Here is a 26,791-nt window from a genome sequence, read left to right as displayed (position 1 = left end):
GAAAAGGTTCGGTGAGAGTCCGCCGGGGCAGAGGAACGCCAAGATCCCACGACAAAACAACAGCAACAAAAAAGGAGTGGGAAATAGACCAGGCTGACCAGAGACAAATGTGGAGACTTCAGTCGATTGTAGATAATTTATTGGTAAAGACTCGACACGGTACTGTGTTTCGGCTGGTAGGCCAGCATCAGGAGTCTTTAGGATAAAATACGTGAACAACGTCTAATGGTCAATGAATGTAAACATGGATAGAAGAATGAAAGATGAAGAATATGGTCTTTAACCATACCTTTCAATAGAAAATGTGTGGGCTGTAAAATGAGCTGTCATGGTGGAGGAGTGGCCTAATGGTTAGTGCAGCGGGCTTTGATCCTGGCAACCTGGGTTCAATTCCCACTACAGCTCCTTGTGACCTTGGGCAAGTCACTTAACCCTCCATGGCCCCACGTACAAAAAAACCCTTAAGATTGTGAGCCCTGCAGGGACTGAGAAAGTACCAGCATATAATGTGTACAGCGCTGTATATGTCTAGTAGCGCTATAGAAATGAGTAGTAGTAGTAAAACACAGTACTGTGTTCAGTCTTTACCAATAAATTATCTACAATCGATTGAAGTTGCTGGTGCTCGAAAAGAACACGAACCACAGTGGCTGAATATTAACCCATTTCTCTTCCAAGACTCGTTACTCGATGCATCTGTTGTTACAGTGTTGATGATCCACAAGTGCATCGCAAAATGATCTTACCACCTTGTTCTGTTTCTTGATTACCTTTTCAAATAACTGTTTGTTACTCTGTTTAATAGATGGATGGCCGGGGATTGGGGTTCCTGCTCCAGCACCTGTGGGAGAGGCTTCCAGCACCGTGAAGTCACTTGCATTTTCCAGTTACAGAACGGCACCTATTTCAGCACTAGAGACTTCTACTGCCTGGGTCACAAGCCAGCAGCCATACAAGGATGTGAAGGCTGGAACTGTCTGTCCATCTGGGAGGCATCTGAATGGTCAAAGGTAGGAAGACCCCATGCCGCTGCTTCTTTCAGTCAGCGTGGTTGTCCTGAAAGTACTGTCTGTGGTGTTTCTATAAGTAACTTTACCAGAAGCTATAGGATGTAGAGAAACCAACGATAAACACAAAAACAACATCTTGGAATACAAAAATAATTGTATTGCTTTTATTTGTAAACTAGTAAAAAAAGGCCCGTTTCCAAAACAAATGATATTAAGGGATATATTTTTTTTTTAAAGGAAAAGAGTGTTCTTTTTTAAAGTTGTAAAGTCTGTATGAGTGTTTGTGGTTTTGAGGGGGGGGGGGTTGTGGGGGGGGTCTGTGGGTGTGTGCTATTTTTGGGGGGGGAGGGGTGTTTGTGGGGTAGGGTAGGGTTGTTCTGTATGAGTGCTTGTGGTTTTGAGGGGGGGTTGTGGGGGTCTGTGGGTGTGTGCTATTTTGGGGGGGAGGGGTGTTTGTGGGGTAGGGTAGGGTTGTTCTGTATGAGTGTTTGTGGTTTTGAGGGGGGGTTGTGGGGGTCTGTGGGTGTGTGCTATTTTGGGGGGGAGGGGTGTTTGTGGGGTAGGGTAGGGTTGTTCTGTATGAGTGTTTGTGGTTTTGAGGGGGGTTGTGGGGGTCTGTGGGTGTGTGCTATTTTGGGGGGGAGGGGTGTTTGTGGGGTAGGGTAGGGTTGTTCTGTATGAGTGTTTGTGGTTTTGAGGGGGGTTGTGGGGGTCTGTGGGTGTGTGCTATTTTTTGGGGGGAGGGGTATTTGTGGGGTAGGGTTGTTCTGTATGAGTGTTTGTGGTTTTGAGGGGGGGTTGTGGGGGTCTGTGGGTATGTGTGCCATTTTGGGGGGGGGGTGTTTGTGGGGTAGGGTTGTTCTGTATGAGTGTTTGTGGTTTTTTTTTTTTTGGGGGGGGGGGGTATTGTGGGAGTCTGTGGGTGTCTGTAAGAGAGAGATGTTTGTTTTTACTGTTTCAATTTCTATATTAAGGGGGTTGGGGGAGGGAGTGTGTGTGTATGATTGTGAAAGCAAGATGCTGTCTGTCCATGGCAGTGTGTGGCATTTTGGGTGGTGGAGAGTTTGGTTGTATGTATGTGTGTTAGTGAGTGATGCTGATTGTCCATATTAGATGTGGGGGGTTTTTTTTTGGTGGCTGGTAGGGGGTGATTCTTTGCGTGTGAGTGTGATACAGTAATCTTAATTCAGCAGGGCAGTCTGATGTGGTATTTGTAGGCACTTGTATTTTTGTTGAAACCGGAGGGATCCCTTGCAGGCAGGCAGTAGGAGGGGTAGATATGGGGGTTTTTTTCGAGTGTGGAATGTGGGTGGTGTTCTGTAGGGGGAGGGGGCTGAGGACACATGTGTCTGGAGGTCTCCTTGTAGGCACTGAATTCAGCTGGGCACTCAGGTGGGCTGTGATCATTTTTTTTTTGGGGGGGGGGGGGTTGGGCACCGGAGGTTTCTGTTTGGGTTGTTTTGGGGGGGGGGGGGGTTGGTTTGGTTTTAGTGTGGAATGTGGGTGGCGTTCTGTATGGGGGGCGGGGCTGAGGGCGCATGTGTTTGGAAGTCTCTGTTGTAGGTACTGAACGCCGGCTTGGAGACTCACCGCATGAACAGCTTGTAGAGTAAGGTCCGCGATGTAGTGGTTGTTTAGTGGCGTTCTTTGTCTGCGCTTTCCTCGCGGTTGGTCCCCGTGCTGGTAGCTACCCCCTCCTCAGTAAGGGGCGGGACTCGTGTGTGTTTTTTTGTTTTTTTTTTTTCCTGAACGTCGCTGCATTTTCTTCGTTGTCCCACTCCTGCTCCTCTGCGGTACCGATTCAAAGGCTTGGTGGTTTATAAGTGCGTGTGAGTGTTTGGGAAGTGGAACCGTACTTTGTGTGCATCACCTGAGGCACAGCCAGTCATTGCTCCGCCCTCGACGTCATCACGTTTGACGTGTGGGCAGGGCAAACACTGATGGTTGAAAAGTGGTCTCTGCCGCCTCACTTTAGAATGTTGGGAAAGTGAGGCTTCATTAGAACGTTGAAGGTGCGTTTTAGATAGAGAGATTAGAGAGTGTTATCCTTATAAGTTAGCCAGCATGTTGTATCACATTTTTGTTACCAAGATAGTATGTATTATTTTGGTTGTGTAAGTGGTCATTATTTTTGTATGAAATGGTGAGTCATTTAGGGTTTCGAAGGTCTGTTCAGGTGTATTAGTGACCTACATGAGATGGATCTTTAAAGCGCCAAGGTTTGGCGTCTGACGTCAACTCAAACATATCACCGTGGAAAGCAGACTGCAGAGTACCACAAGGATCACTGCTATCACTGATCCTCTTCAACCTAATGATGACCTCACTAGCCAAGTCCTTATCCATCCAAGGCCTTAACATCTTCATCTATGCAGACAATGTCACAATATACATTCCGTACAAATCTAAACTGACAGAAATCACCAACGAAATCAAGATCAGCTTGAACATCATGGACTCTTGGGCAAATGCATTTCAACTAAAACTAAACATCCACTGTCTCTACTACTACTACTACTACTACTTAACATTTCTAAAGCGCTACTAGGGTTACGCAGCACTGTACAATTTAACATGGAAGGACGGTCCCTGCTCAAGGAGCTTACAATCTAAAAGACAGGTGTACAATCTAGAGACAAGTGCACAATCTAAAAGACAAGTGTAGAGTCAATCTGATAGGGCATACTATATTTCTCGAAAGGTTAGGTGCCGAAGGCAGCATTGAAGAGGTGAGTTTTAAGCAGAGATTTGAAGATGGGTAGGGAGGGGGCTTGGCGTAGGGGTTGAAGAAGATTGTTCCAGGCATAGGGTGAGGCAAGGCAGAATGAGCGGAGCCTGGAGTTGGCAGTGGTGGAGAAGGGTACTGAAAGGAGGGATTTATCCTGTGAGCGGAGGTTACGGGCGGGAACATAGGGGGAGATGAGGGTAGAGAGGTAGTGAGGAGCTGCAGACCGGGTGCATTTGTAGGTAAGGAGTAGAAGCTTGAATTGTATGCGGTATCTAATCGGAAGCCAGTGAAGTGACTTGAGGAGAGGGGCGATATGAATATATCGGTTCTGGCGGAATATAAGACGTGCGGCAGCGTTCTGAACAGATTGAAGGGGGGATAGATGGCTAAGTGGGAGGCCGGTGAGGAGTAAGTTGCAGTAGTCAAGGCGAGAGGTAATGAGAGCGTGGACGAGAGTTCGTGTGGTGTGCTCCGAGAGGAAAGGGCGAATTTTGCTGATGTTGAAGAGGAAGAAGCGACATCTTGGCAGTCTGTTGGATATGCGCAGAGAAGGAGAGGGAGGAGTCGAAGATGACTCCAAGGTTGTGGGCAGATGGGACAGGGAGGATGAGGGTGTTATCAACTGAGATAGAGAGTGGAGGTAGAGGAGAAGTGGGTTTAGGTGGAAAGACGAGGAGCTCGGTTTTGGACATGTTCAGCTTCAGGTGGCAGTTGGACATCCAGGCAGCAATGTCAGATAAGCAGGCCGATACCTTGGTCTGGGTCTCGGCGGTGATGTCTGGTGTGGAGAGATATAGACATCACCGCCGAGACCCAGGCCAAGGTATCGGCCTGCTTATCCGACATTGCTGCCTGGATGTCTCATCCTCTCATCCCTACACAGCGTGGATAACCCCACAATTATCAACACCCCAGATTACACCCTCCCTATCTAAGACAGCATGAAAATCCTCGGCGTTACATTGGACCACAGCCTAACACTAGAGAGCCAAGTGACCTCCACAACAAAGAAAATGTTCCAATCAATGTGGAAACTCAAACGCGTGAAACAATTCTTCCTGAGGGAAACATTTCGTAACCTGATACAATCAATGGTACTTACAATCAATGGTACTAAGCCAAGTAGACTACTGCAATGGAATTTATGCGGGATGCAAAGAAACTCCAGACCTTAAAGGCGATGCGTTCTTTAATGGGAAGCCAGTGTAATTTTTCACGAAGGGGCTTGGCAGATTCGAATTTTGATTTTCCAAAGATCAGTCTTGCCGCTGTGTTCTGGGCGGTCTAATACATATATATGCTTGATCTTACATAGCACATATTTTACAGGTCAAAGTACACATTGGTGGGTAAATTTAGCATAGCATAGATATGTGCACATATCTCCGGCAACTAGACGCGAGAAGACACTTACATCTACCCGGTCATGTCAGTTGATGCTTCCTTTCCTTTACAGCATAGGCACCTCATGGGCACCTCCAGGGTTGTGTCCAGGGGCGTAGCCAGATTTCAGTGGGAGGGGGGTCCAGAGCCCGAGGTGAGGGGTTACATTTTAACCCCCCCCCCCCCCCCGGCCGCCGACCCTCTCGACCCCCCTCTCCCGCCGCCAACCCGCCGTTGCCTATTTTTGCCGGCGGGGGACCCCAACCCCCACCAGCTGAGGTCCTCTTCTTCTCGCAAAAGGCTTCCTTCTGTTTCTGACTGCACGTTGTACGTGCATGACGTCAGACTCACAGAATGAAGCCTTGCAGATCAGCTGATCTGCAAGGCTTCGTTCTGTGAGTCTGACATCGGACGTCAGAAACAGAAGGAAGCCTTCTGCGAGAAGAAGAGGATCTCAGCTGGCGGGGGTTGGGGTCCCCCGCCAGCAAAGGCCGGCGACGATGGGTTGGCGGCGGGAGGGGGGGTCGGGCGGGTCATCGGCAGGGGGGGTCCAGGCCCACGTAGCTACACCACTGGTTGTGTCTATGTTAATGTGCATTCAGTTCGTTAGTGGGCCTTATGTGCGCTAATCATTTTGAATTCCTTATTTAGTTAGAATGCATTCAATCAATTTAGCAGGCCCTAAAAATTCCCTGTTAAAGTAAGGCATGAAACTAACCAAAGGAACATCTGAAAATGAGGGGAAATTTGTGAAAAAAAAAATGAAAACTAGCCACATTTTTCTTGTCTGTGTTATTGAAGAGAAAATCTCCACATCACCTCCTGATCCATGGGAGAGGTCTCCTGGCTTTGTTAAGGAACTCTCCTTTCAGACCCCTCTGTCTTGCCCTTCTGTTACCGCCTAGAAACACGGGTAGGTACCTCACACTTCCCTTTCCCTCCAGGCTCCAAAAGAGATGAACTGAGAGGCCTCCCTTAACAGGCCTCGATTCCCTTTCATTGGTTTGCTGGTGCTGCCATCTACTGATGTGACCAAAGTTTAGTTTAGCATAGTTTATTAGCAGTTTTCATTTTAAACAATTAAAATCTGTAAAACAATACAGACAAACATAGCAAAACAAATTGCACATCTGGAATTGGTGATTTCAGAAATATATTATTGTACACATGAAGATCCATCGATTCCCACTGCAGGCACAGGCAACTCCTTGTGACTCTGGGCAAGTCACTTAACCCTCCATTGCCCCAGGTACAAATAAGTATCTACATATACTATGTAAACCACTTTGAATGTAGGTTGCAAAAACCACAGAAAGGCAGTGTATCAAGTCCCATTACCAAGATTCCATACACAATCTCAAAGAGTAGCAACATTCCATGTAGAACCCCAAAGAATAGCAAGATTCCAGAATCCCAAGGAGTGGAGGAGGAGCCTAGTGGTTAGTGCAGTGGGGAACTGAGTTCAATTCCCACTGCAGCTCCTTGTGACTCTGGGCAAGTCACTTAACCCTCCATTGTCCCAGGTACAAATAAGTACCTGTATACAATATGTAAGCCGCATTGAGCCTGCCATGAGTGGGAAAGCGCGGGGTACAAATGTAACAAAAAAGAAATAACACACAGAGATTTCAAGTTTTTTTTTTTTTTTTTTTTGGGGGGGGGGGGGGGTTGGGGTGGCAGAAGTATGGTTTGAAGAAGCCAAAAACCTATACATGTGTTCCCCATTTTACAGGGAATAGACACAGATGGGATAAAATTTCCCCCATCAGCTCAGAGGCACACGCAGATTTTTAAAAAGCGTTAATTTCATCACAAGGGTTAAAGGAGTTTCTCTGTAATCTCCTGTTGTTGATTTCTGCCCCCAAATGAAAAACAAATTGCTGCCTCACTACTTAATTGGCGGCACTTACGCATTCGGCATTATACTGCTGGAACTGAGCACATCCCAACCTATGCATTTTAATTCCGATCTCGGCATTTTGTGTTAAATGGGCCTTTTAGCATAAAAATGTACCTAACACTGCTAAAATCAAAAACAAAGACAAAAGGATGAAACAAAAGACAGAATCCACTAAGAAGAGCAGAGCAAATGTTCTCATCTCCCAGGCGAATGTTCTGTACACAGTCCGTTGGGTCTGTTAATACTATATCCCTATCACGGTTTCCTCTAAGCTAAGCTCCCCTAGAACCTCCCCCGTCTCCAAGGATTTATTAAACAAATCTTTAAGGGGCCCGTCAGAACCTGTCTGAGCTCCCTCAATATTCTGGGATGGATCCTGCCAGTCATCCAGGTCTTTTGCAAAAAAATACAGGAGGATGTGCAGGAGAGCACATATATTTCCAGCATGTACAGTGGGACCTGCCAGTTTGCAAATATCTATCAGCTCCAAGACAGAAGCGGTGACACTTATAAGTACAAAAGTATTGCCATACTGGGACAGGCCAAAGGTCCATCAAGCCCAGCATCCTGTTTCCAACAGTGGCCAATCCAGGTCACAAGTACCCAATAGTAGCAACATTCCACATAGAACCCCAAAGAATAGTAAGATTCTAGAATTCTAAAGACTAACAAGATTCCATGCAGAATTTCAAAGTGTAGCAACATTCCATGTGGAACCCCAAAGAGTAGCAAGATTCCATTCAGAATCCCAAGCACATAAGTACATAAATATTGCCATACTGGGACAGACCAAAGGTCCATCAAGCCCAGCATCCTGTTTCCAACAGTGGCCAATCCAGGTCACAAATACCTGGCAAGATCCCCAAAAAGTACAAAACAGAAACAAGCAGTGGGTTCTCCCCAAGTCCATTTTAATAATGAACTATGGACTTTTCCCTTAGGAAGCCGGCCAAACCTTTTTTAAACCTCGCTAAGCTAACCGCCTTTACCACATTCTCTGGCAACGAATTCCCGTTTAATTACACGTTGAGTGAAGAAAAGTTTTCTCTGATTCGTTTTAAATTTACTATTTTGTAACTTCATCGCATGCCCCCTAGTCCTAGTATTTTTGGACAGAGTAAACAGACGCTTCAGGTCTACCCTTTCCACTCCACTCATTGTTTTATAGACCTCCATCATATCTCCCCTCAGCCGTCTTTTCTCCAATCTGAAGAGCCCTAGCTGCTTTAGCCTTTCCTCATAGGGAAATCATCCCATCCCCATTATCATTTTCGTCACCCTGCTCTATACCTTTTCTAATTCTACTATATCTTTTTTTGAGATGCAGTGACCAGAACTGAACACTCGAGGTGCGGTCGCAGCACGGAGCGACACAAATGTATCACAATGTCCTCTCCTTTGTTTTCCATTCCCCTCCTAACAATACCCAACATTCCACCTGCTTTCCCAACCGCCGCAGCACGGCGGCTGGGAAAGCCGTGATTTTGCAATTTCCAGGTGTGGACCCAGATTACAAACCTGTACTTACAAGTGCCACCAGTTAACTAGTGAAGCAGTAATTTTTTTTTGTCAAAGGCAGACATTAAACAATGGTTAATCAAGGAGAATTATCAAAACTTATCAGTGAAAATTGTTTTCAATTTAATATTTATTACGGTTTTAAAATATGACACGAGTATTAGCTTGACAAAGTTATGCACCGTAGAACCAATCTAATCCCCCTGTTTACAAAGCCACACGGCATTGCCGACACAGTCCATTTAAGTGAATGGGATGTGTCGGCAGTACCCACAGTGCCAGCTGCTAACACGGCTTTGTAAACAGAGGGGGGTAAAACTCTACTACACAGTCCCCACAATAATACTCCACCCTGAAATAGTAACATAGTAAATGACGACAGATAAAGACCTGTACGGTCCATCCAGGGGTGTAGCCAGACTTCGGCGGGAGGGGGGTCCAGAGCCCGAGGTGAGGGGACACATTTTAGCCCCCCCCCCCCCCGGTGCTGCTGACCCCTGCACCATTTTTGACACCCCCCCCCCGGCATTTTTGACCCCCCCCCTTCCTGCAGCCGCCGCCACCACCACCACCGCTTTTGACCCCCCCCCCCCGACGACGACCCTCTTGACCCCCCCTCCCACAGCCAACCCTCCCTCGCCGTCGGCTACCTTTGCACGTACAACATGCAGGACGTCAGACTCACAGAAACAGAACAAAGCCTTGCGCCGGAAGAAGAGGACCTCGGCTGGTGGGGGTTGGGGTCCCCCGCCAGCAAAGGTAGCCGACGGCGTCGGCGGGGGAGGTTTGGCGGCAGGAGGGGGGTCGAGAGGGTCGTTGTCAGAGGGGTCCAGGGCCAAATCGTGGCCTAGTGGTTAGGGTGGTGGACTTTGGTCCTGGGGAACTCAGGAACTGAGTTTGATTCCCACTTCAGGCACAGGCAGCTCCTTGTGACTCTGGGCATGTAAGCCGCATTGAGCCTGCCATGAGTGGGAAAGCACGGGGTACAAATGTAATAAAATAAATAAAATCTACGGGGGCCCAGGCCCCCGTGGCCCCATGTAGCTACGCCACTGGGTCCATCCAGTCTGCCCAACAAGATAAACTCATTTTACATGGTATGTGATACTTTATATGTATACCCGAGTTTGATTTGTCCTTGCCATTCTCAGGGCACAGACCGTAGAAGTCTGCCCAGCGCTGTTCTTGTACTAAAAGTTCTGAAGCTGATGTCGAAGCCCCTTAAAATTTACACTCCAGCCCATCCATATCTATTCAGTCACGATCAGGACGTAGACCATAGAAGCCTGCCCAGCACTGGTTTTGCTTCCCAATTACTGGCCTTGCCACCCAATCTCCGTTAAGATTCCGTGGATCCATTCATAGTAACATAGTAGATGACGGCAGAAAAAGACCTGCATGGTCCATCCAGTCTGTCCAACAAGATAAACTCAAATGTGTATACCTTACCTTGATTTGTACCTGCCTTTTTCAGGGCACAGACCGTACAAGTCTGCCCAGCAGTATTTCCCGCCTCCCAACCACCAGTCCCGCCTCCCATCACCGGCTCTTGCACAGACCGTATAAGTCTGCCCTCCACTATCCTCGCCTCCCAACCACCAACCTCTCTTCCCCCACCTGCTCCGCCACCCAATTTTGGCTAAGCTTCTGAGGATCCTTGCACAGGATTCCTTTATGCATATCCCATGCATGTTTGAATTCCGTTACAGTTTTCATCTCCACCACCTCCCGCGGGAGGGCATTCCAAGCATCCACCACCCTCTCCGTGAACAAATACTTCCTGACATTAGTCCTGAGTCTGCCCCCCTTCAACCTCAATTCATGTCCTCTAGTTTTACCGCCTTCCCATCTCCGGAAAAGGTTTGTTTGCAGATTAATAACTTTCAAATATTTGAACGGCTGGGAGTTCCAGCATCTGTGCAGCCAGAAAAAAATCTCACTTGTTCGTGGTGAAAAATAAACACTGTACATTTACAAGGGCAGCACAGCTGGAACTGTCACCCAAAGTACAATACCTCCTCTCAGACTAACAAAAGTTTCTTCCTACTGTGTGTTATAAGAAATATCCACAGTTTTTGACCTATAAACACCACTGACCTATAGCAAAAGTATACACAAAGTACATGGGGAAATACCTGTTGGTGGCCCTCAAGGGCTGGGAAGATCCCTGAAGTAGGTAAAATGTTCTGTGCTCGTTGCAGTGAGAATTTCACATCCAGCGTCCTCAAGTGACCCAACAGAAAAGTTCTGAAGAATTTCTCAAAGCTGGATCCTACAGAAGGAGTAAGGAGAACACTTACCACCCAAAAATAAGAAATATACAGGAATATACTAGATTCCGCAAAATCCTCAAATCATTCCTATTCAAACAAACCCTCACAAAGAACAACAAATTATTACCTGAACTATTCTCATTCATAATAAATTTTCTAAATGTTAAACATCCATAGCTGTCCCAGTACGTTTATGATATTGTATTGTAAAATTGGATTCTTACAACAAATTACTTTCTTATGCATTATTCTTTGTTACGTATCCTATCCTGTTTATTGTAAGCCACATTGAACTCAAACTTGCTTGGGATAATGTGGGATATAAATGTCACAAATAAATAAAACAGGAGAGGAGAAGAGACAATTCTCCTATGTATACCAGCACATTGGCCAAGGGTTTAAAAAAAGAAAAGGTCCAAAAATCACAGCATGATGACATAAGGCCAGTTCTGTTGCATGCGCCTCCTACAGGGAAGTGTGATAGAAGAACTGACAGTAATGCATACCACTAATGTGAGGGCTATGCAGCAAAGAATGAGTTGTGTTCAGTGTTGCAGACTTTGGAAATTTATTTATTTTATTTTATTGTTGTTACATTTTGTAGCCCGCACTTTCCCACTCATGGCAGGCTCAATGAAGCTTACATATTATATACAGGTACTTATTTGTACCTGGGGCAATGGAGGGTTAAGTGACTTGCCCAGAGTCACAAGGAGCTGGACGTCAGACTCACAGAAACAGAAGCCTGCGCAGCCTTCTAGATGGAATGTTGCTAGTGGAATAGCAACATTCCATGTAGAATCTCCAATAGTAGCAACATTCCATTTAGAATCTCCAATAGTAGCAACATTCCATGTAGAATCTCCAATAGTATCTATTTTATTTTTGTTACATTTGTACCCTGCGCTTTCCCACTCATGGCAGGCTCAATGCGGCTTACATGGGGCAATGGAGGGTTAAGTGACTTGCCCAGAGTCACAAGGAGCTGCCTGTGCCTGAAGTGGGAATCGAACTCAGTTCCTCAGTTCCCCAGGACCAAAGTCCACCACCCTAACCACTAGGCCACTCCTCCACTCCATGTGGTGGTGGATGGCCCTTGGTGACTCTGGTCAATGTTATATGGGTCCATCAATAGCTTTATTCTGTCCTAATGCTAATACGTCTGTTACATTGCAGTGTTCAAGTAACTGTGGCCAAGGGACAAAGAGGAGGACGGTCACCTGTTCAAATTTCCAAGGAAAATGTGATGTAGCCACCAGGCCGCGGGAAGAAGAGGAATGTGAGGACCACTCGGAGTGCTATGAGTGGAAAACAGGCGACTGGGCTAAGGTAACTCTGTCCCCAAAGGATTCATTAAAAGCAGGTCTTCGTAGTCTGCGATGCAGCTTTTCCCATTCCCTGGTGAGAGAGGGGAATGGGTCAATTTGAGTTGAGGATGTGGTCCTGTACGTTATTAGCGTCTGTAAACTGCTTTGAGTTCCATAATTTTGGAAAAAGGCAGCATAGAAGTGCAAATGAAATAGAAAGCAAAATCTAATTAGTATAGAAAAAAAGGTGAGCTTCTAGTGTCCAGCAATCAGTCATGGGTGGTGTTCTAGGCCAAATGGTTAGGGATTTGTGTTACAAGACGTACAAGGAGAGACTTACTGACCTGAATGTGAATACCCTGGAGGAAAGGAGAGACAGGGGTGATACGATACAGACGTTCAAATATTTGAAAGGCATTAATCTGTAGACAAACCTTTTCCGGAGACAGGAAGGTGGTAGAACTAGAGGACATGAATTGAGGTTGAAGGGGGGCAGACTCAGGAGTAATGTCAGGAAGGTGGTAGAGGTGAAAACAGTAACGGAATTCAAAAATGCGTGGGATAAACACAAAGGAATCCTGTTCAGAAGGAATGGATCCACAGAAGCTTAGCAGAGATTGGGTGGCAGCAATGGTAACTAGGAAGCAAAGCTAGTGCTGGGCGCCCTGAAAATGGCAAGGACAAATCAAGGTCAGGTATACATATAAAGTAGCTCATATAATGAGTTTATCTTGTTTATCTTGGCAGACTTCTACGGTCTGTGCCCTGATCGTGACTGAATAGATATGGATGGGCTAAAGTGTAAATTTAAGGGGCTTCAACGTTAGCTTCAGAACTTTTAATGCAAGAACAGTGCTGGGCAGACTTCTACAGTCTGTGCCCTGAGAATGGCAAGGACAAATCAAACTCGGGTATACATGTAAAGTATCGCATACTATGTAAATGAGTTTATCTTGTTGGGCAGATGGACCGTACAGGTCTTTATCTACCGTCATTTGCTAGGTTACTGTGTTACTCTTTGGGGTTCTACATGGAATGTTGCTACTAATTGGGATTCCGGAATCTTGTAACTCTCTAGGATTCCAGAATCATCAGAACGTTTAGTACAGGAACAGTGCTGGGCAGACTTCTACGGTCTGTGCCCTGAGAAAGGCAAGGACAAATCAAACTCGGGTATACATATAAAGTATCGCATACTATGTAAATGAGTTTATCTTGTTGGGCAGATGGACCGTACAGGTCTTTATCTACCGTCATTTGCTATGTTACTGTGTTGTTGGGCAGATTGGATGGACCATCATCTGCTATGTTACTATCGGGCTCATTTTTGAAAGAGAAGGACGTCCATCTTTCGACATAAATCGGAAGAATCCAAATCGGTATAATCGAAACCCGATTTTGGACATCTCCAACTGCAGTCCATCGCAAGGACGTCCACATTTCAAGGGGGCGTGTCGGAGGCATAGTGAAGGCGGGACTTCGAAAAAAACAAGGACGTCCCTGACGAACGCTTGGACATTTTCACCTGGACGTGTTTTTATTACGAAAAGGTGCCTGAAATGACCAGATGATCACCGGAGAGAATCGGAGATTACCTCCCGTTACTCCCCTAGTGGTCACTAGCCACCTCCCACCCTCAAAAAAAACATCTTTAAAAATATGTCGTGCCAGCCTCTATGTCAGCCTCAGATGTCATACTCAGGTCCATAACATCGCATGCAGGTCCAAGGAGCAGTTTTAGTGGGTACTGCAGTGCACTTCAGACAGGCGGACCCAGGCCCATACCCCCCCTACCTGTTACATTTGTTGAGGAAACAGCGAGCGCTCCAAAACCCACCACAAACCCACTGTACCCATATATAGGTGCCTCCCTTCACCCATAAGGGCTATGGGGTTGGGGGGGGGGGGCTCAGCACACAAGGTAAGGGAGCTATGTTCTTGGGAGCATTTTATGAAGTCCACTGCAGTGCCCCCTAGGGTGCCTGGTTGGTGTCCTGGCATGTCAGGGGGACCAGTGCACTACAAATGCTGGCTCCTCCCACACCGAAATGGCTTGCATTTGGACATTTTTGACATGGACGTCTTTGGTTTCGAAAATCGCCGAAAGTCAGAAAAGTCCATGTCAAGGGACGTCCAAATTTAAGGATTTGGGCGTCTCTGACGGTATTTTCAAAACCATCCATCCATCTTGTTTTGAAAATACGGGTTTCCCCGCCCGAGGGCTCACATTTACCACTACAAGTGTAACAGGTAGGGGGGGATGGGCCTGGGTCCGCCTGCCTGAAGTGCACTGCACCCAGTAAAAACTGTTCCAGGGACCTGCATACTGCTGTGAGGGAGCTGGGAATGACATTTGATGCTGGCATAGAGGGTGGAAAAAAATATTTTTAAAGTTTTTTTTAGGGTGGGAGGGGGTTGGTGACCACTGGGGGAGTAAGGGGAGGTCATCCCCGATTCCCTCTGGTGGTCATCTGGTCAGTTCGGGCACTTACCTTAGACCATTAGACCATTCTTCTAGCTTCTGCAGATCCTTTTTCATGTTTTCCACTCCCTTGTGTTACAAATCTTAGTATCATCCGCAAATAGACAAACTTTACCTTCTGACCCTTCGGCAATGTCACTCACAAATACATTGAACAGAATCGGCCCCAGCACCGATCCCTGAGGCACTCCACTACTCACCTTTCCCTCCTCCGAGCGAATTCCATTCACCACCACCCTCTGACGTCTGTCCGTCAACCAGTTCCTAATCCAGTTCACCACTTCGGGACCTATCTTCAGCCTGTCAAGTTTATTAAAGAGCTTCCTAAATCTTTGAACACGATTCCCCACAGGAGGTTCTTGAATAAATTCCAGAGTGCACAACTTCAAGGGGGGGGTGGGTATGTATGTCGGTCAATTACATGTGCAGGTTATAGACTATCCTTTACATGCCTAACCAGTGGTGTTCCTTGGTTAGCTGCCACCTGGGGGCAGATCACCTCTGCACCAGTGGTGTTCCTAGGGGGGCTGACACCGATCCGCTCCGCCCCCCGGGTGCACGCTGCTGGGGGGGGGGGGGGGGGGTGCCGCGCGCGCCTGTCCTTTGTTCGTTCCATGCTCCCTCTCTGCCCCGGACCGCACCCACCGCCCCCCCCCCCCTAGGATCGCCACTGCTGTGCACCATGGTGCACTGCACTGAGCACGACACTACTCCAGGGACCTGCATGCTGCTGTAATAGACCTGCCTCTAACATGTGAGGCCGTCATAGAGGTTGCTAAATCATATTTGTATTCAGATTTGTGGGGGGGTGGGAGGGGGGTCAGTGACCACTGGGGGATCACCCCCGATTCCCTCCAGTGGTCATCTGGTCCTTTAGGGCACCCTTTTGTGCCTTATTCGTTATAAAAACAGGTCTAGCTTAAAACGTCTTAGTTTAGTTCCATTATGGCTGAAATAGTCCAAGTGTTAGGAACCAGTGGCGTACCAAGGGGGGCGGTCCGCCCCAGGTGCACGCCGCTGGGGGGTGCCGCGGCACGCACCTGTGGGCTCCGAGTTCGCTACGCTAACTTTGCTGGTTCGCTGCAGCTCCCTCCCTCTGCCCCGGAACAGGTTACTTCCTGTTCCGGGGCAGAGGGAGCTGCAGCGAACCAGCGAAGTTAACGTAGCGAACTCGGAGCCCACAAGCGCTCGCCGCGGCACCCCCCCCCCCCAGCGGCGTGCACCCGGGGGGGGGTGCCCTTTCGCCGGGGGGGCGGGGAGGTGTCACTTCGCGGGGGGGGGACGTGCTGCACCCGGGGGGGGGGCGCATCGGCGATCCGCCCCGGGTGTCATTGAGGCTAGGACCGCCACTGTTAGGAATGCCCAGATCTCGCCCTTAACACGCCCCCTTGTGATTTGAATGCAGTTCTGAAGGACTTCCTAGAAAAACCGTCTAAAAACTAGTTTTGAAAATACCAATTTGGCCGTTTTTGTGAGAAAAACGGCCAAATGCAGATTTTTGCCACTTTTCAGGCATTTTTCTCTCTTGAAAATGAGCTCCATAGAGACTCTCTGCTTTTAAAACGGGTCTTGCTGTTTCTGAGCTGGGGGATGAGGAGGTCACAAGTTGATTGTATTTACCAACAAGGCCTCCCCTCAAGTAATTGAAAGCAGAGGAGTATCGGAGAACTCTGATCCTTTGGAAGGCTAAAAATGATTCACTGCATGTTTACTTCCAAGTATCAGGCTTTTAATTAGCAAGTGATTGCAGATCATGTTCTGGTTAACTAATGTAAACCTGTAGGTACATAAAAGAAGAGAAAATGAACAACCCAAGGATAAGAAGGCTTGAAGAAATAGGGGAAGGGAAGGGGGTGCATCTCTGCTGTTAAGCGAGGGAGTAGCACCCAGGAAGCATTGGAGTGTGAGGGAACTCCTGTAATGTTACAGTGTAAGAGTAAGAAAGGAACTGTAGGGTGCAGGGACCCAGGGGGAATCCTCTAGTGTTGCAGTATAGGGGTCAGAGGGGAACAGGGACAGGGGCAACTTTTCCAGTGATGCAGTATAGGGGCTATAGGGGAACAGAAACATAGGGGGGGGAGGGAAATCCTCTAGTGTTGCAGTACTTGGGTGCAAATGTTTCTGTTTCCTGCAATCAGCAGCAGAGTTGGAATTCTCCAGGGAATAACGGCAGCCTAGGACTTCTTTAGTTCTAGAATGGAAGCTCACGAGGATCCCTTTTAATAATTCCAGATGTGGTCTATCTCCTCCTGCTGGTTATTTTTATTTTATTTATTTATTTGTAGCATTTGTATCCCACATTTTCCCACCTATTTGCAGGCTCAATGTGGCTTACATTTGCCGTAATGGCGGTTGCCATTTCCGGGTAACAGGATTACAAATGGTGTTGCGTTAAGGTACATACATACATGTTAGCCTAGATGGAACATCACATATGTGGAAAAGATCATGGTATATATATATATACCGTGTGCTTACATACATGGTAAAGAAGAATACATTATGGTATTGCATGAGGGCTCCTGGGTAATAACTGGATTATATCATACATTAGGTCATCGACTATGGAGAGACCATGTTTGACACAAGGATTGTAGTAATAATGTTTGTTCATTAATGGCAAAGAGGTTAATCAGTCAAGTGATAGGATTTCGGTTGTGTCTAGGTCGTATATAGTCGTATATGTTTGCAGATGTATGAGAAACTGGTCGCGTATGTGGATTTATATTTTAATCCTTTGCAGTTATGGTAGTGGAGATTAAGGAATGTGCGTGCTGATCTTTTTGCGTTCCTGGTAGGCAAGTCTATAAGGTCTGACATGTAGGTTGGGGCTTCCCCTGTGGACCAGGGTGCAAACATATGGGAACATTGGGCACTAATGGGTTAAAAACCAAGCAGAGTATTAACTTGTTTTGTCTATATCTTTAGCGTGTTTCTATAAATGCAGATAACCAAATGGAGGGGAAGAATACAGACAAATTCATCCCCTGCCAGGTGGTAAAAGTCAGTACTATCTGGAAGAGTATTTTGTTCCCTTTAAGCACAGGAAAATCCTTAAGGTTAGTTCCGGGCCCGGTAGCGGGTGGAGGGGGGGCCTGGCGACTTCAGGTGGACGGCGACCTCGGGTGGGAGGGGGGCCCGGGGGTGGCCTTGTCCCGGGCCCGGCCCTGGCTCTCGGCAGCCCTGGTGATCCAAATAGCAGGGTCAGAAATGTTTACTGGTCATCCTTCCCGCTCTTTTGTCCTCCTCAGAATCCAGGCTCTTCTGGATAGCCACCGTTGCAAGTTGCAGCCGGCTCCAGATTTCAGTACAGTCCTGGTTTTACCCCACTGCTCGTATAGACATAGTTCTGATGTCACTAAGAAAAGCAAGAGTTCTCGACCCTGTAGCACTGAGATCAAACCGGGACTGATCAGCCTATCCTGAAACTCAGGAACCAGTCGTCAACCACATATTGCAATCCTGTGCATAAGGAATGGATCCTCAGAAGCTTAGCTGAAATTGGGTGGCGGAGCAGGTGGAGGGAAGAGGGTTTGGTGGTTGGGAGGCTAGGATAGGGGAGGGCAGACTTATACGGTCTGTACCAGAGCCGATGATGGAAGGCGGGACTGGTGGTTGGGAGGCGGGAAATACTGCTGGGCAGACTTATACGGTATGTGCCCTGAAAAGGACAGGTACAAATTCAAGGTAAGGTATACACAAAAGTAGCACATATGAGTTTGTCTTGGGCAGACTGGATGGACCTTGCAGGTCTTTTTCTGCCGTCATCTACTATCGCACCCTGGCCTGGTGAACTGGCACAAAAGGTCATTCTGCAACTACTTCTTTCTGTCTAGGTGGAAAACAGGAAGAGTGCATTTCTTATTACTATATAGGTTATGGGAAATCGATGTCATTTGCATCAGCCCTGATGAAACAATACAGAGCTGCCAAGGGGTCCCGATTTTTGAAAGGGAGATTTTAGTACACGCCCCAGCCTGCCCACTCTGCCTCCTGTCATCTTTTTCTTTTGATGTAGACATAAGGGGGGGAGGGGGGGGGGAAAGATTTTAAATGTTCCCAGGTTTCAACCCAATTCATGTTTAATGTGAGATATAAATAAGTAAAGAAATAGATAGAAACTCTGAATGTTGAACACCTGATTCTCATAACATGATGTCTGTTTCAGGGGCGTAGCCAGACTTCGGCGGGAGGGGTGGTCCAGAGCCCGAGGTGAGGGGCACATATTAGCCCCCCCACCACCACCGACACCCCCCCACCGCCGCCACCAACTTTGACCCCCCCCCGCCCATGACCCTCTCAACCCCCTCCCACCGCCAACCCTCCCCCGCCGTTGCCTACCTTTGCTGCCGGGGGACCCCAACCCCCGCCATCCAAGGTCCTCTTCTTCCTTCGTTCTGTTTCTGAGTGTGACGTCGTGCAGGGCGTCAGACTCAGAAACAGAACAAAGGAAGAAGAGGACCTCGGCTGGTGGGGGTTGGGGTCCCCCGCCAGCAAAGGTAGCAGACGATGACAGCGGGTTGGCGGCGGGAGGGGGGGGGGGTCAAGAGGGTCGTCGGCAGGGGGTCCAGGGCCAAATCTACGGGGGCCCAGGCCCCTGTGGCCCCACATAGCTTCGCCCCTGGTCTGTTTTAGAGGCCCTTTACCTTTAGAAAAAAAATTACTACTCTTACCTATGAAAAGTTATTCCCTTATCATACTTTATATACATCTGTATACTGCACAAGCCAGCATGTTTGAAAATATAAGTGAGATTAAATAAATGCTACCAACAATAAAGAATGACAACGTGGATACAGCAGCTCATAGGTCTGCTTGCTTTGTTTAGAAGGGGAACCAGATAAAAACTAACCTATTGGCTTCAACTTGTTTCATTTCATCCGTCTCGCTCCTGTTTCCATGCAATCTCTGCAGCAGCCACGACAAAAATAAAAATTTGCGGGGCTGCAGCAGCCTTCAGGCATGCGCTGTCGGCACTGGTGGTCCTCTGCCCCCGCTGACGTCAACTTCAAGTTCCGGGGGCACAGGACCAGCAGAGCCGACAGCGCATGCCTGAAGGCTGCTGCGGCCCCCTGCGCTTTTGTATTTTTGTTGTTATTTGCCGGGAGCAGCAGCAGCAGTGATGAGCGATTTGATCTCAGCTGGAGACCGTCCCGCTTTGGCGGGCGATGACCCACCAAAGCGGAAGTCTCCCACTGAATGCAGGAGACTTGGCAGGTCTGACAATATTGTCTGGTTTTAGTTTTTACTGCTCTTTGCACCACTTTGATGCACGAAACAACCTCCGTGCCATCCTCCATCTGATGAGGATGGCAGATGAGTTACCCTTGCTTTGTCACTCATGGGTGGTGGCTTTGTGTTCTTTCAGTGTTCGGCAACCTGCGGGAAGGGCCTTCAGTCGCGAGTGGTACAGTGTATGCACCGAGTGACTGGGCGCCATGGCAACGAATGTCCCACACTGTCCAAGCCTGCGGCCTACAAGCAGTGCCACGGAGAAGCCTGCAACGAGAAAATAAATGTCAATGCAATTACTTCCCCAAGACTTGGTGAGTGTGAATCATTAAAAATATATATATATATATTAATGGTATACTGTCTTTCTGTGGTTACAATCAAAGCAGTTTACATACTATATACAGGTATTAATTCTGTACCAGGGGCAATGTAGGCATAGGCGGTTTGGGGAGGCTAAATGGGGTGGGGTTAGGGGTTGTGGCCAGGGGTGGAGCTTACATCCATAATTGTCTGACAACACACAGAAAAAAAAAATAAGTAAAAATAAAATAGTCACAATTAATACCTTTTATTAAATTTAGATATTAGATATGTATCATATGTCAATAAAGTGGTTGCTCAAAGCATATACTAACCACAATCGCTCAACTGCAAAACACTATGCACAAATTTGTGCAAAAACAGAACCTTACGATACCATAAATATTACACTGGGCAGACCTAATACACCAATGTGGAGGAGTGGCCTAGTGGTTAGGGTGGTGGACTTTGGTCCTGAGGAACTGAGTTCGATTCCCGGCACAGGCAGCTCCTTGTGACTCTGGGCAAGTCACTTAACCCTCCATTGCCCCATGTAAGCCGTACTGAGCCTGCCATGAGTGGGAAAGTGCAGGGTACAAATGTAACAAAAATAAAATAGATACTATTGGAGATTCTACATGGAATGTTGCTACTATTGGAGATTCTACATGGAATGTTGTGTTCCACTAGCAACATTCCATGTAGAAGGCTGCGCAGGCTTCTGTTTCTGTGAGTCTGACGTCCTGCACGTACGTGCAGGACGTCAGACTCACAGAAGCAGAAGCCTGCGCGGCCACATTGGTGATCTGCAAGAGCCGACTTCTACATGAAATCTTAAATAGTAGCAACAGTGGAGGAGTGGCCTAGTGGTTAGGGTGGTGGACTTTGGTCCTGAGGAACTGAGTTCGATTCCCACTTCAGGCACAAGCAGCTCCTTGTGACTCTGGGCAAGTCACTTAACCCTCCATTGCCCCATGTAAGCCGCATTGAGCCTGCCATGAGTGGGAAAGTGCAGGGTACAAATGTAACAAAAATAAAATAGATACTATTGGAGATTCTACTTGGAATGTTGCTACTATTGAGATTCTGTTGCTACTATTGGAGATTCTACATGGAATGTTGCTACTATTGGAGATTCTACATGGAATGTTGCTATTCCACTACCAACATTCCATGTAGAAGGCTGCGCAGGCTTCTGTTTCTGTGAGTCTGACGTCCTGCACGTACGTGCAGGACGTCAGACTCACAGAAGCAGAAGCCTGCGCGGCCACATTGATGAATCTCTAATAGTAGCAACAGTGGAGGAGTGGCCTAGTGGTTAGGGTGGTGGACTTTGGTCCTGAGGAACTGAGTTCGATTCCCACTTCAGGCACAGGCAGCTCCTTGTGACTCTGGGCAAGTCACTTAACCCTCCATTGCCTGCCGCATTGAGCCTGCCATGAGTGGGAAAGCGCGGGGTACAAATGTAACAAAAAATAAATAAATATACCACCCATACGGAAAATGCAGACCGACAACAATATGAAACAAGGATCAAAAAACAAAACAAAAAGGGCTGCAAATACTACATACTAGCAGAATACTGCACCTTGATCACACATGAACAGTGGCATTCCTAGGGGGGGGGAGCGGTGGGTGCAGTCCGCCCCGGGTGCACGCTGCTGGGGGGGTGCCACGCGTGTCTGTCCTTCCTTCATTCCATGCTCCCTCTGCCCCGGAACAGGAAGTAACCTGTTCTGGGGCAGAGGGAGCATGGAATGAAGGAAGGACAGGCGTGCACGGCACCCCCCCCAGCGGCGTGCACCCGGGGGGGGGGTTCTTTCATGGGGGGGGTGTCCCTTCGCTGGGGGGGGTATCATGGGGGTGCTGCACCCGGGGGGCGGGGCGCATCGGCGATCCGCCCCGGGTGTCAGCCCCCCTAGGAACGCCACTGCACATAAAAAACACATGACACAACAGATATGACACAAGGAACTAGAAATAAAAAAAAATATGAAGGCAAAATACTGAACTGGAAAGTTACCTCAAGAAGTTAGACTCAGCATGCAGCAATACCAGAAAAATTGAAACTTGCATGCAAAATATCACAGATGCACATTTCCAAAAGCTGACATATTCCAATTAATAAATTCTGAATAAAATACTTTTTTCTACCTTTGTTGTCTGATCATTTAGTTTTTCTATTCGCTTTGGTCCCACTGTCTTCTGTTTTATGAAGTGTCTTCTTTCCATTTGATATTTTTTCACTCACTATGTCCGCCATCCTCCTGTGTCCTGTCAACCATCTGTAGCCCTGTCCCTATCCCTATCCTTCCTCATTTCAGTATCTGCCCTCAAAGTGTTCCAAACTAGCCATTACAGTCAGCAGTTTTCCCTCCATCCATATCCAGCATTTCTCCTCTCTCCCTTCCCCTCCATCCGTGTGCATCCGTGTGCATCTCCTTCCTTTGTCTTTCCTTCCCTCCATCCTTGTCCAGCATTTCTCCTCTCTTCCCTCCCCTCCATCCATGTGCATCTTTTTCCTGACTTCCCTCCCTTCCATCCATCCGCCCAGCAACTCTCCATTCTCCCCTGCCCTCTCCTCCATCCACCCATATCCAGCAAATGTCCTCTCCCCTGCCCCCTCCATTCATCCATCCATGTTCATCAATTCTCCTCCCTCCCCTCAATCCATGTCTAGGAACTCTCCATTCTCCCCTGCCCTTTCCTCCATCCACCCTATCCATTTCTTCCCCCCCCCCCCCCACCACGTGTTTAACCTTTTTATTTTCAGTGGCAGCAACGGCAGTAAAGAAGAAAGCACTGCAGGCGCACCTCTAGCTTCTCCCTTCCCTCACCCAGTGTCTCACCTTCTGCGATGACGTATTTCCTGTTTCCGCGAGGGTGGGACACTGTGAGGGAAGGAGCTAGAGGCGCGCCCGCAGTGCTTTCTTCTTTACTGCCATCGCCACTCGCTAGCACTGAAAGTAGGAGTTAAACACGCGCCGGGGGGGGGGAGTGGAATGAAGAGAGGAGGGCTGTCGATCGGGGAGCTTAGCTGAGGGTGAGAAGGAGCAGAGGAACCTTCCGAGAGCTGCCTGGCTGCAGCGCTGCTGCGCCAGGCAGCCCTGCGTTTGGGGGGGGGGGGGCAGCAGCCAGGGGAAGGTCACGTTTGGGCCCAAGCCTCTTTTACGGGGCGCCTATGAATGGAGGATTAACTGACTTGCTCAGGGTTACAAGGAGCTGCAGTGGGAATTGAACTTAGTTCCCCAAAATCAAACTCCACTGCACTAACCACTAGGCTACTCCTCCACTAGCAACATTCCATCTAGAATCTCCAATAGTAGCAACATTCTCCAGTGTGGCCGCATTGCTGATCTGAGACTTGACATGCTGCCTTTCTGTGGGTTTTGCAACCTATATTCGAAGTGGTTTACATAGTATATACAGATACTTATTTGTACCTGGGGCACTGGAGGGTTAAGTGACTTGCCCAGAGTCACAAGGAGCTGCAGTGGGAATTGAACCCAGTTCCCCAGGATCAAAGTCTGCTGCACTAACCACTAGGCTACTCCGCCACTCATTCCACCAATAAGAGCCAACCTCATCAGTGATGTCACAATGGCTTGATTGCCCAATACTTGGCTCACTTCTGATATTGTGATGTCATAAGGGAAAGGGAAATGGGACTTGATATACTGCCTTTCTGAGGTTTTTGCAACTACATTCAAAGCGGTTTACATCTATTCAGGTACTTATTTTGTACCTGGGGCAATGGAGGGTTAAGTGACTTGCCCAGAGTCACAAGGAGCTGCAGTGGGAATCAAACCCAGTTCCCCAGGATCAAAGTCTGCTACACTAACTACTAGGCTACTCCTCCTACATCTTGAAAAGATACCTGTCTATAATATATAAACCACTTTGGTGGTACCACAGATATCAAATGCATGACCCATACCCATACTCTAATTCCTAGGAGGTGGGGTTATTATTTATTGTGTTGTTCATCCATCGGATTCTATAAACTGTGCCCAAATTTGGGCGCAGTCCTGAGATCTGTTCATAAATAAATGAGTTAACGAGCCATTAGAATCAACAGTTGACTGTTAAACAATCAGTCATTGACATTAATTGGCTCTAGTCTGGATTTGCACACGGATCTGGCTGCATGTGATTCTGTAAAGACCCATGCCCAGCTCCTCTTGTGTGTAGCCCAAAGGGGGGCGTTGCTGTGGGAGGGGCATTCCAAAAAAAATGATGCACAGCATTATGGAATTTGAGGGCTGTGCGCCAGGATTTACACCAGGTTTCAGTTGGTATAAGTTCTTGTGGCCAGAGCTATGCGCAGTCTGACTCGGAAACCAAATGAAGGAAGAAGACTTCGGCTGGCGGGGGTTGGGGTCCCCCGCCAGCAAAGGTAGCAGCCGGCGACAGCGGGTTGGCAGCGGGAGGGGGGGTTGAGAGGGTTGTCAGCAGGGGGGCCCAGGCCCCCGTGGCCCCATATTAGCTACGCCACTGGTACACATACATCCTTATAGAATAATGCTTAGCTTAAATCCAATAGTGCTCAATTTTTGGTGCTAGTTGGCCCATTACTCAAATTGCACGTGGAATTTTGAGTCTGGGAGGAAGTGCATAATTTTCCTTGTGTCATGGATACACCTAGACAGACTATGTCAATATTGCCCCCTTTCTACCTATATGTCTAGCCTGTAGAGTGAAGTATTTTATTGCATTCTGTGGCCTTGTCGTTTTGCATTGCATTTATGATATGGATGCCATGTTGGGATTCATCCACAAGATCTTTGTAAGCTGTTCCTGTCTATTTGTGGCCAATGCTTTGCATAACATGTTTGCTCTTCTTGTCTCTGGTTCATTGACAGCTGCCCTAACGTACAAGTGTACAGGAGACCAGTGGACAGTGTACTGTCTGGTGATTCGAGAGCAGAACCTCTGCCAGGACATGAGATGGTACCAGCGCTGCTGCCAGACTTGCAGGGACTTTTATGCCAACAAGCTGCAACCAAAGAGTTAACGAATCCAGCCTGCCTACAGACATTTCTACAGGAAATTAAATCTCCCTCCTTCCCAGCTTGTAATAAGAAATGACAACATGGTGCATTCCAAAGCTTTATCTTGCAAGACTTGCAACTATTTCTGCAGGCTGCATGTATCACAGGAATCCAGCAGCCCACCTTGCCAACCATCAACTGTAGGACGCAAATCTTGCAGGTCCTGGAGAAAACTGTTGGTCCTGGAGAAAACTGGATTCGCTGTTGGTTGGGACACCTTTTTCGGGACCAGTGCGAGAATTATCCAAAGATGACGAGGTTCCAGAGCCTTCGAAGATAATGTGGATCTAGGCATGTCTCTGTGCATCTGAAGATGGGACCTGTGTATGCTTGAAAGTGCCTATGCTATGACATTTTTGGATTGTTCTTATATTGGATCGATATAAAAGTGTCACAGCCCGCAGAGAATTCAACTGTGTTCTAATAGCATTACTACATTTTTCATTACTGTGTTTACTTAATGGCCACTGGTTGGCTTGCTACGATAAAGACAAGGCAGAGAGATGTTAAGTGAATCTGCTTGCTAAGGTTTGTTGGTTTTGTGTTACTGGCAATGATGAGGCTCCTCGGTGCCCGAATGTGCTTGGACAAGGATGCATTCTAATGATTGAGAGGAGAAGCTGCTGGTTTTAAAGGGTTAATGCCGCAATCATTGCCGTAACCTGCCATTCACTTTGAAAGGTGCTAGACTATTTTTGTTAAAGGGACTGAACTTGTAGCAGAATGCAGGGCTGCCAGCCACTGGCTGCAGGGTCTTCAGAGTGGGGTATTTATGTGTCTGATACAGAATTGCAGTGTTCACATTCCAGAAGGGAACATTTTGGTGGGTCTCTTTTTTACATTTACCGATTAAGTGAGTTATTCGTTGACAAGGTTGCTTTGTTACTAGCGTTCCAGTTGGGAGTCCCTGGCCAAAGGTAAAGCTTAGTGCAGTGTGCTGCATGCTTATAAGAAATCTAGCATACCTGTCAAAATATGCAAGTACAAATTTCAAAGCCATGTAGGCAGTTACAAAAACTTGTTTCAAAATTTGCAATCCCTGGAGCAGGGGTTCTCAACCCAATCCTTGGTTGCTTCAAAATTTGTAATCCCTGGAGCAGGGGTTCTCAACCCAATCCTTGGTTGCTTCAAAATTTGTAATCCCTGGAGCAGGGGTTCTCAACCCAGTCCTTAGTTGCTTCAAAATTTGTAATCCCTGGAGCAGGGGTTCTCAACCCAATCCTTGGTTGCTTCAAAATTTGCAATCCCTGGAGCAGGGGTTCTCAACCCAATCCCTGGAGCAGGGGTTCTCAACCCAATCCTTGGTTGCTTCAAAATTTGTAATCCCTGGAGCAGGGGTTCTCAACCCAATCCTTGGGACACCCAGCCAGTCAGCTTTTCAGGATACCCACGATGAGTATGTATGAGATAGATTTGCATACAGTGGAGACGGTGCATTCTAATGTACCTCATGTATATTCATTCAGGCAAGCTTTTGGAATTTGAACACTGTATGGTGCTATTTTTGGGGGGTTATTTTGGTGCTATATTCGGAAGAGATGTGTTGATGTTTGTAAGGTTTCTTTTGAGTATTGCTGCTTCCCCCTCCAGTGTGAGCGCAGGCT

The 26,791-nt window shown here is 47.6% G+C and overlaps 1 protein-coding gene across 1 annotated transcript in view; it reads left to right on the top strand.

Annotated features, from left to right (window-relative positions):
* Positions 1-26,205, top strand: part of LOC115462728 (A disintegrin and metalloproteinase with thrombospondin motifs 17-like) — a 117,004-nt gene extending 90,799 nt beyond the window's left edge. Inside the window, exons 10-13 of the mRNA XM_030192727.1 lie at positions 806-1,010; positions 11,989-12,141; positions 19,970-20,147; positions 24,999-26,205. Of these exons, the coding sequence (XP_030048587.1) occupies positions 806-1,010; positions 11,989-12,141; positions 19,970-20,147; positions 24,999-25,150 (688 nt within the window). The 3' untranslated portion in view covers positions 25,151-26,205. The remainder of the gene's footprint in view (positions 1-805; positions 1,011-11,988; positions 12,142-19,969; positions 20,148-24,998) is intronic.
* Positions 26,206-26,791: the final 586 nt, after the last annotated feature.

Source organism: Microcaecilia unicolor, chromosome 1 (genome assembly GCF_901765095.1).
Source record: "Microcaecilia unicolor chromosome 1, aMicUni1.1, whole genome shotgun sequence".
Classification (NCBI taxonomy): Eukaryota; Metazoa; Chordata; class Amphibia; order Gymnophiona; family Siphonopidae; genus Microcaecilia; species Microcaecilia unicolor.
This window is presented reverse-complemented; position numbering and strand designations above follow the sequence as displayed.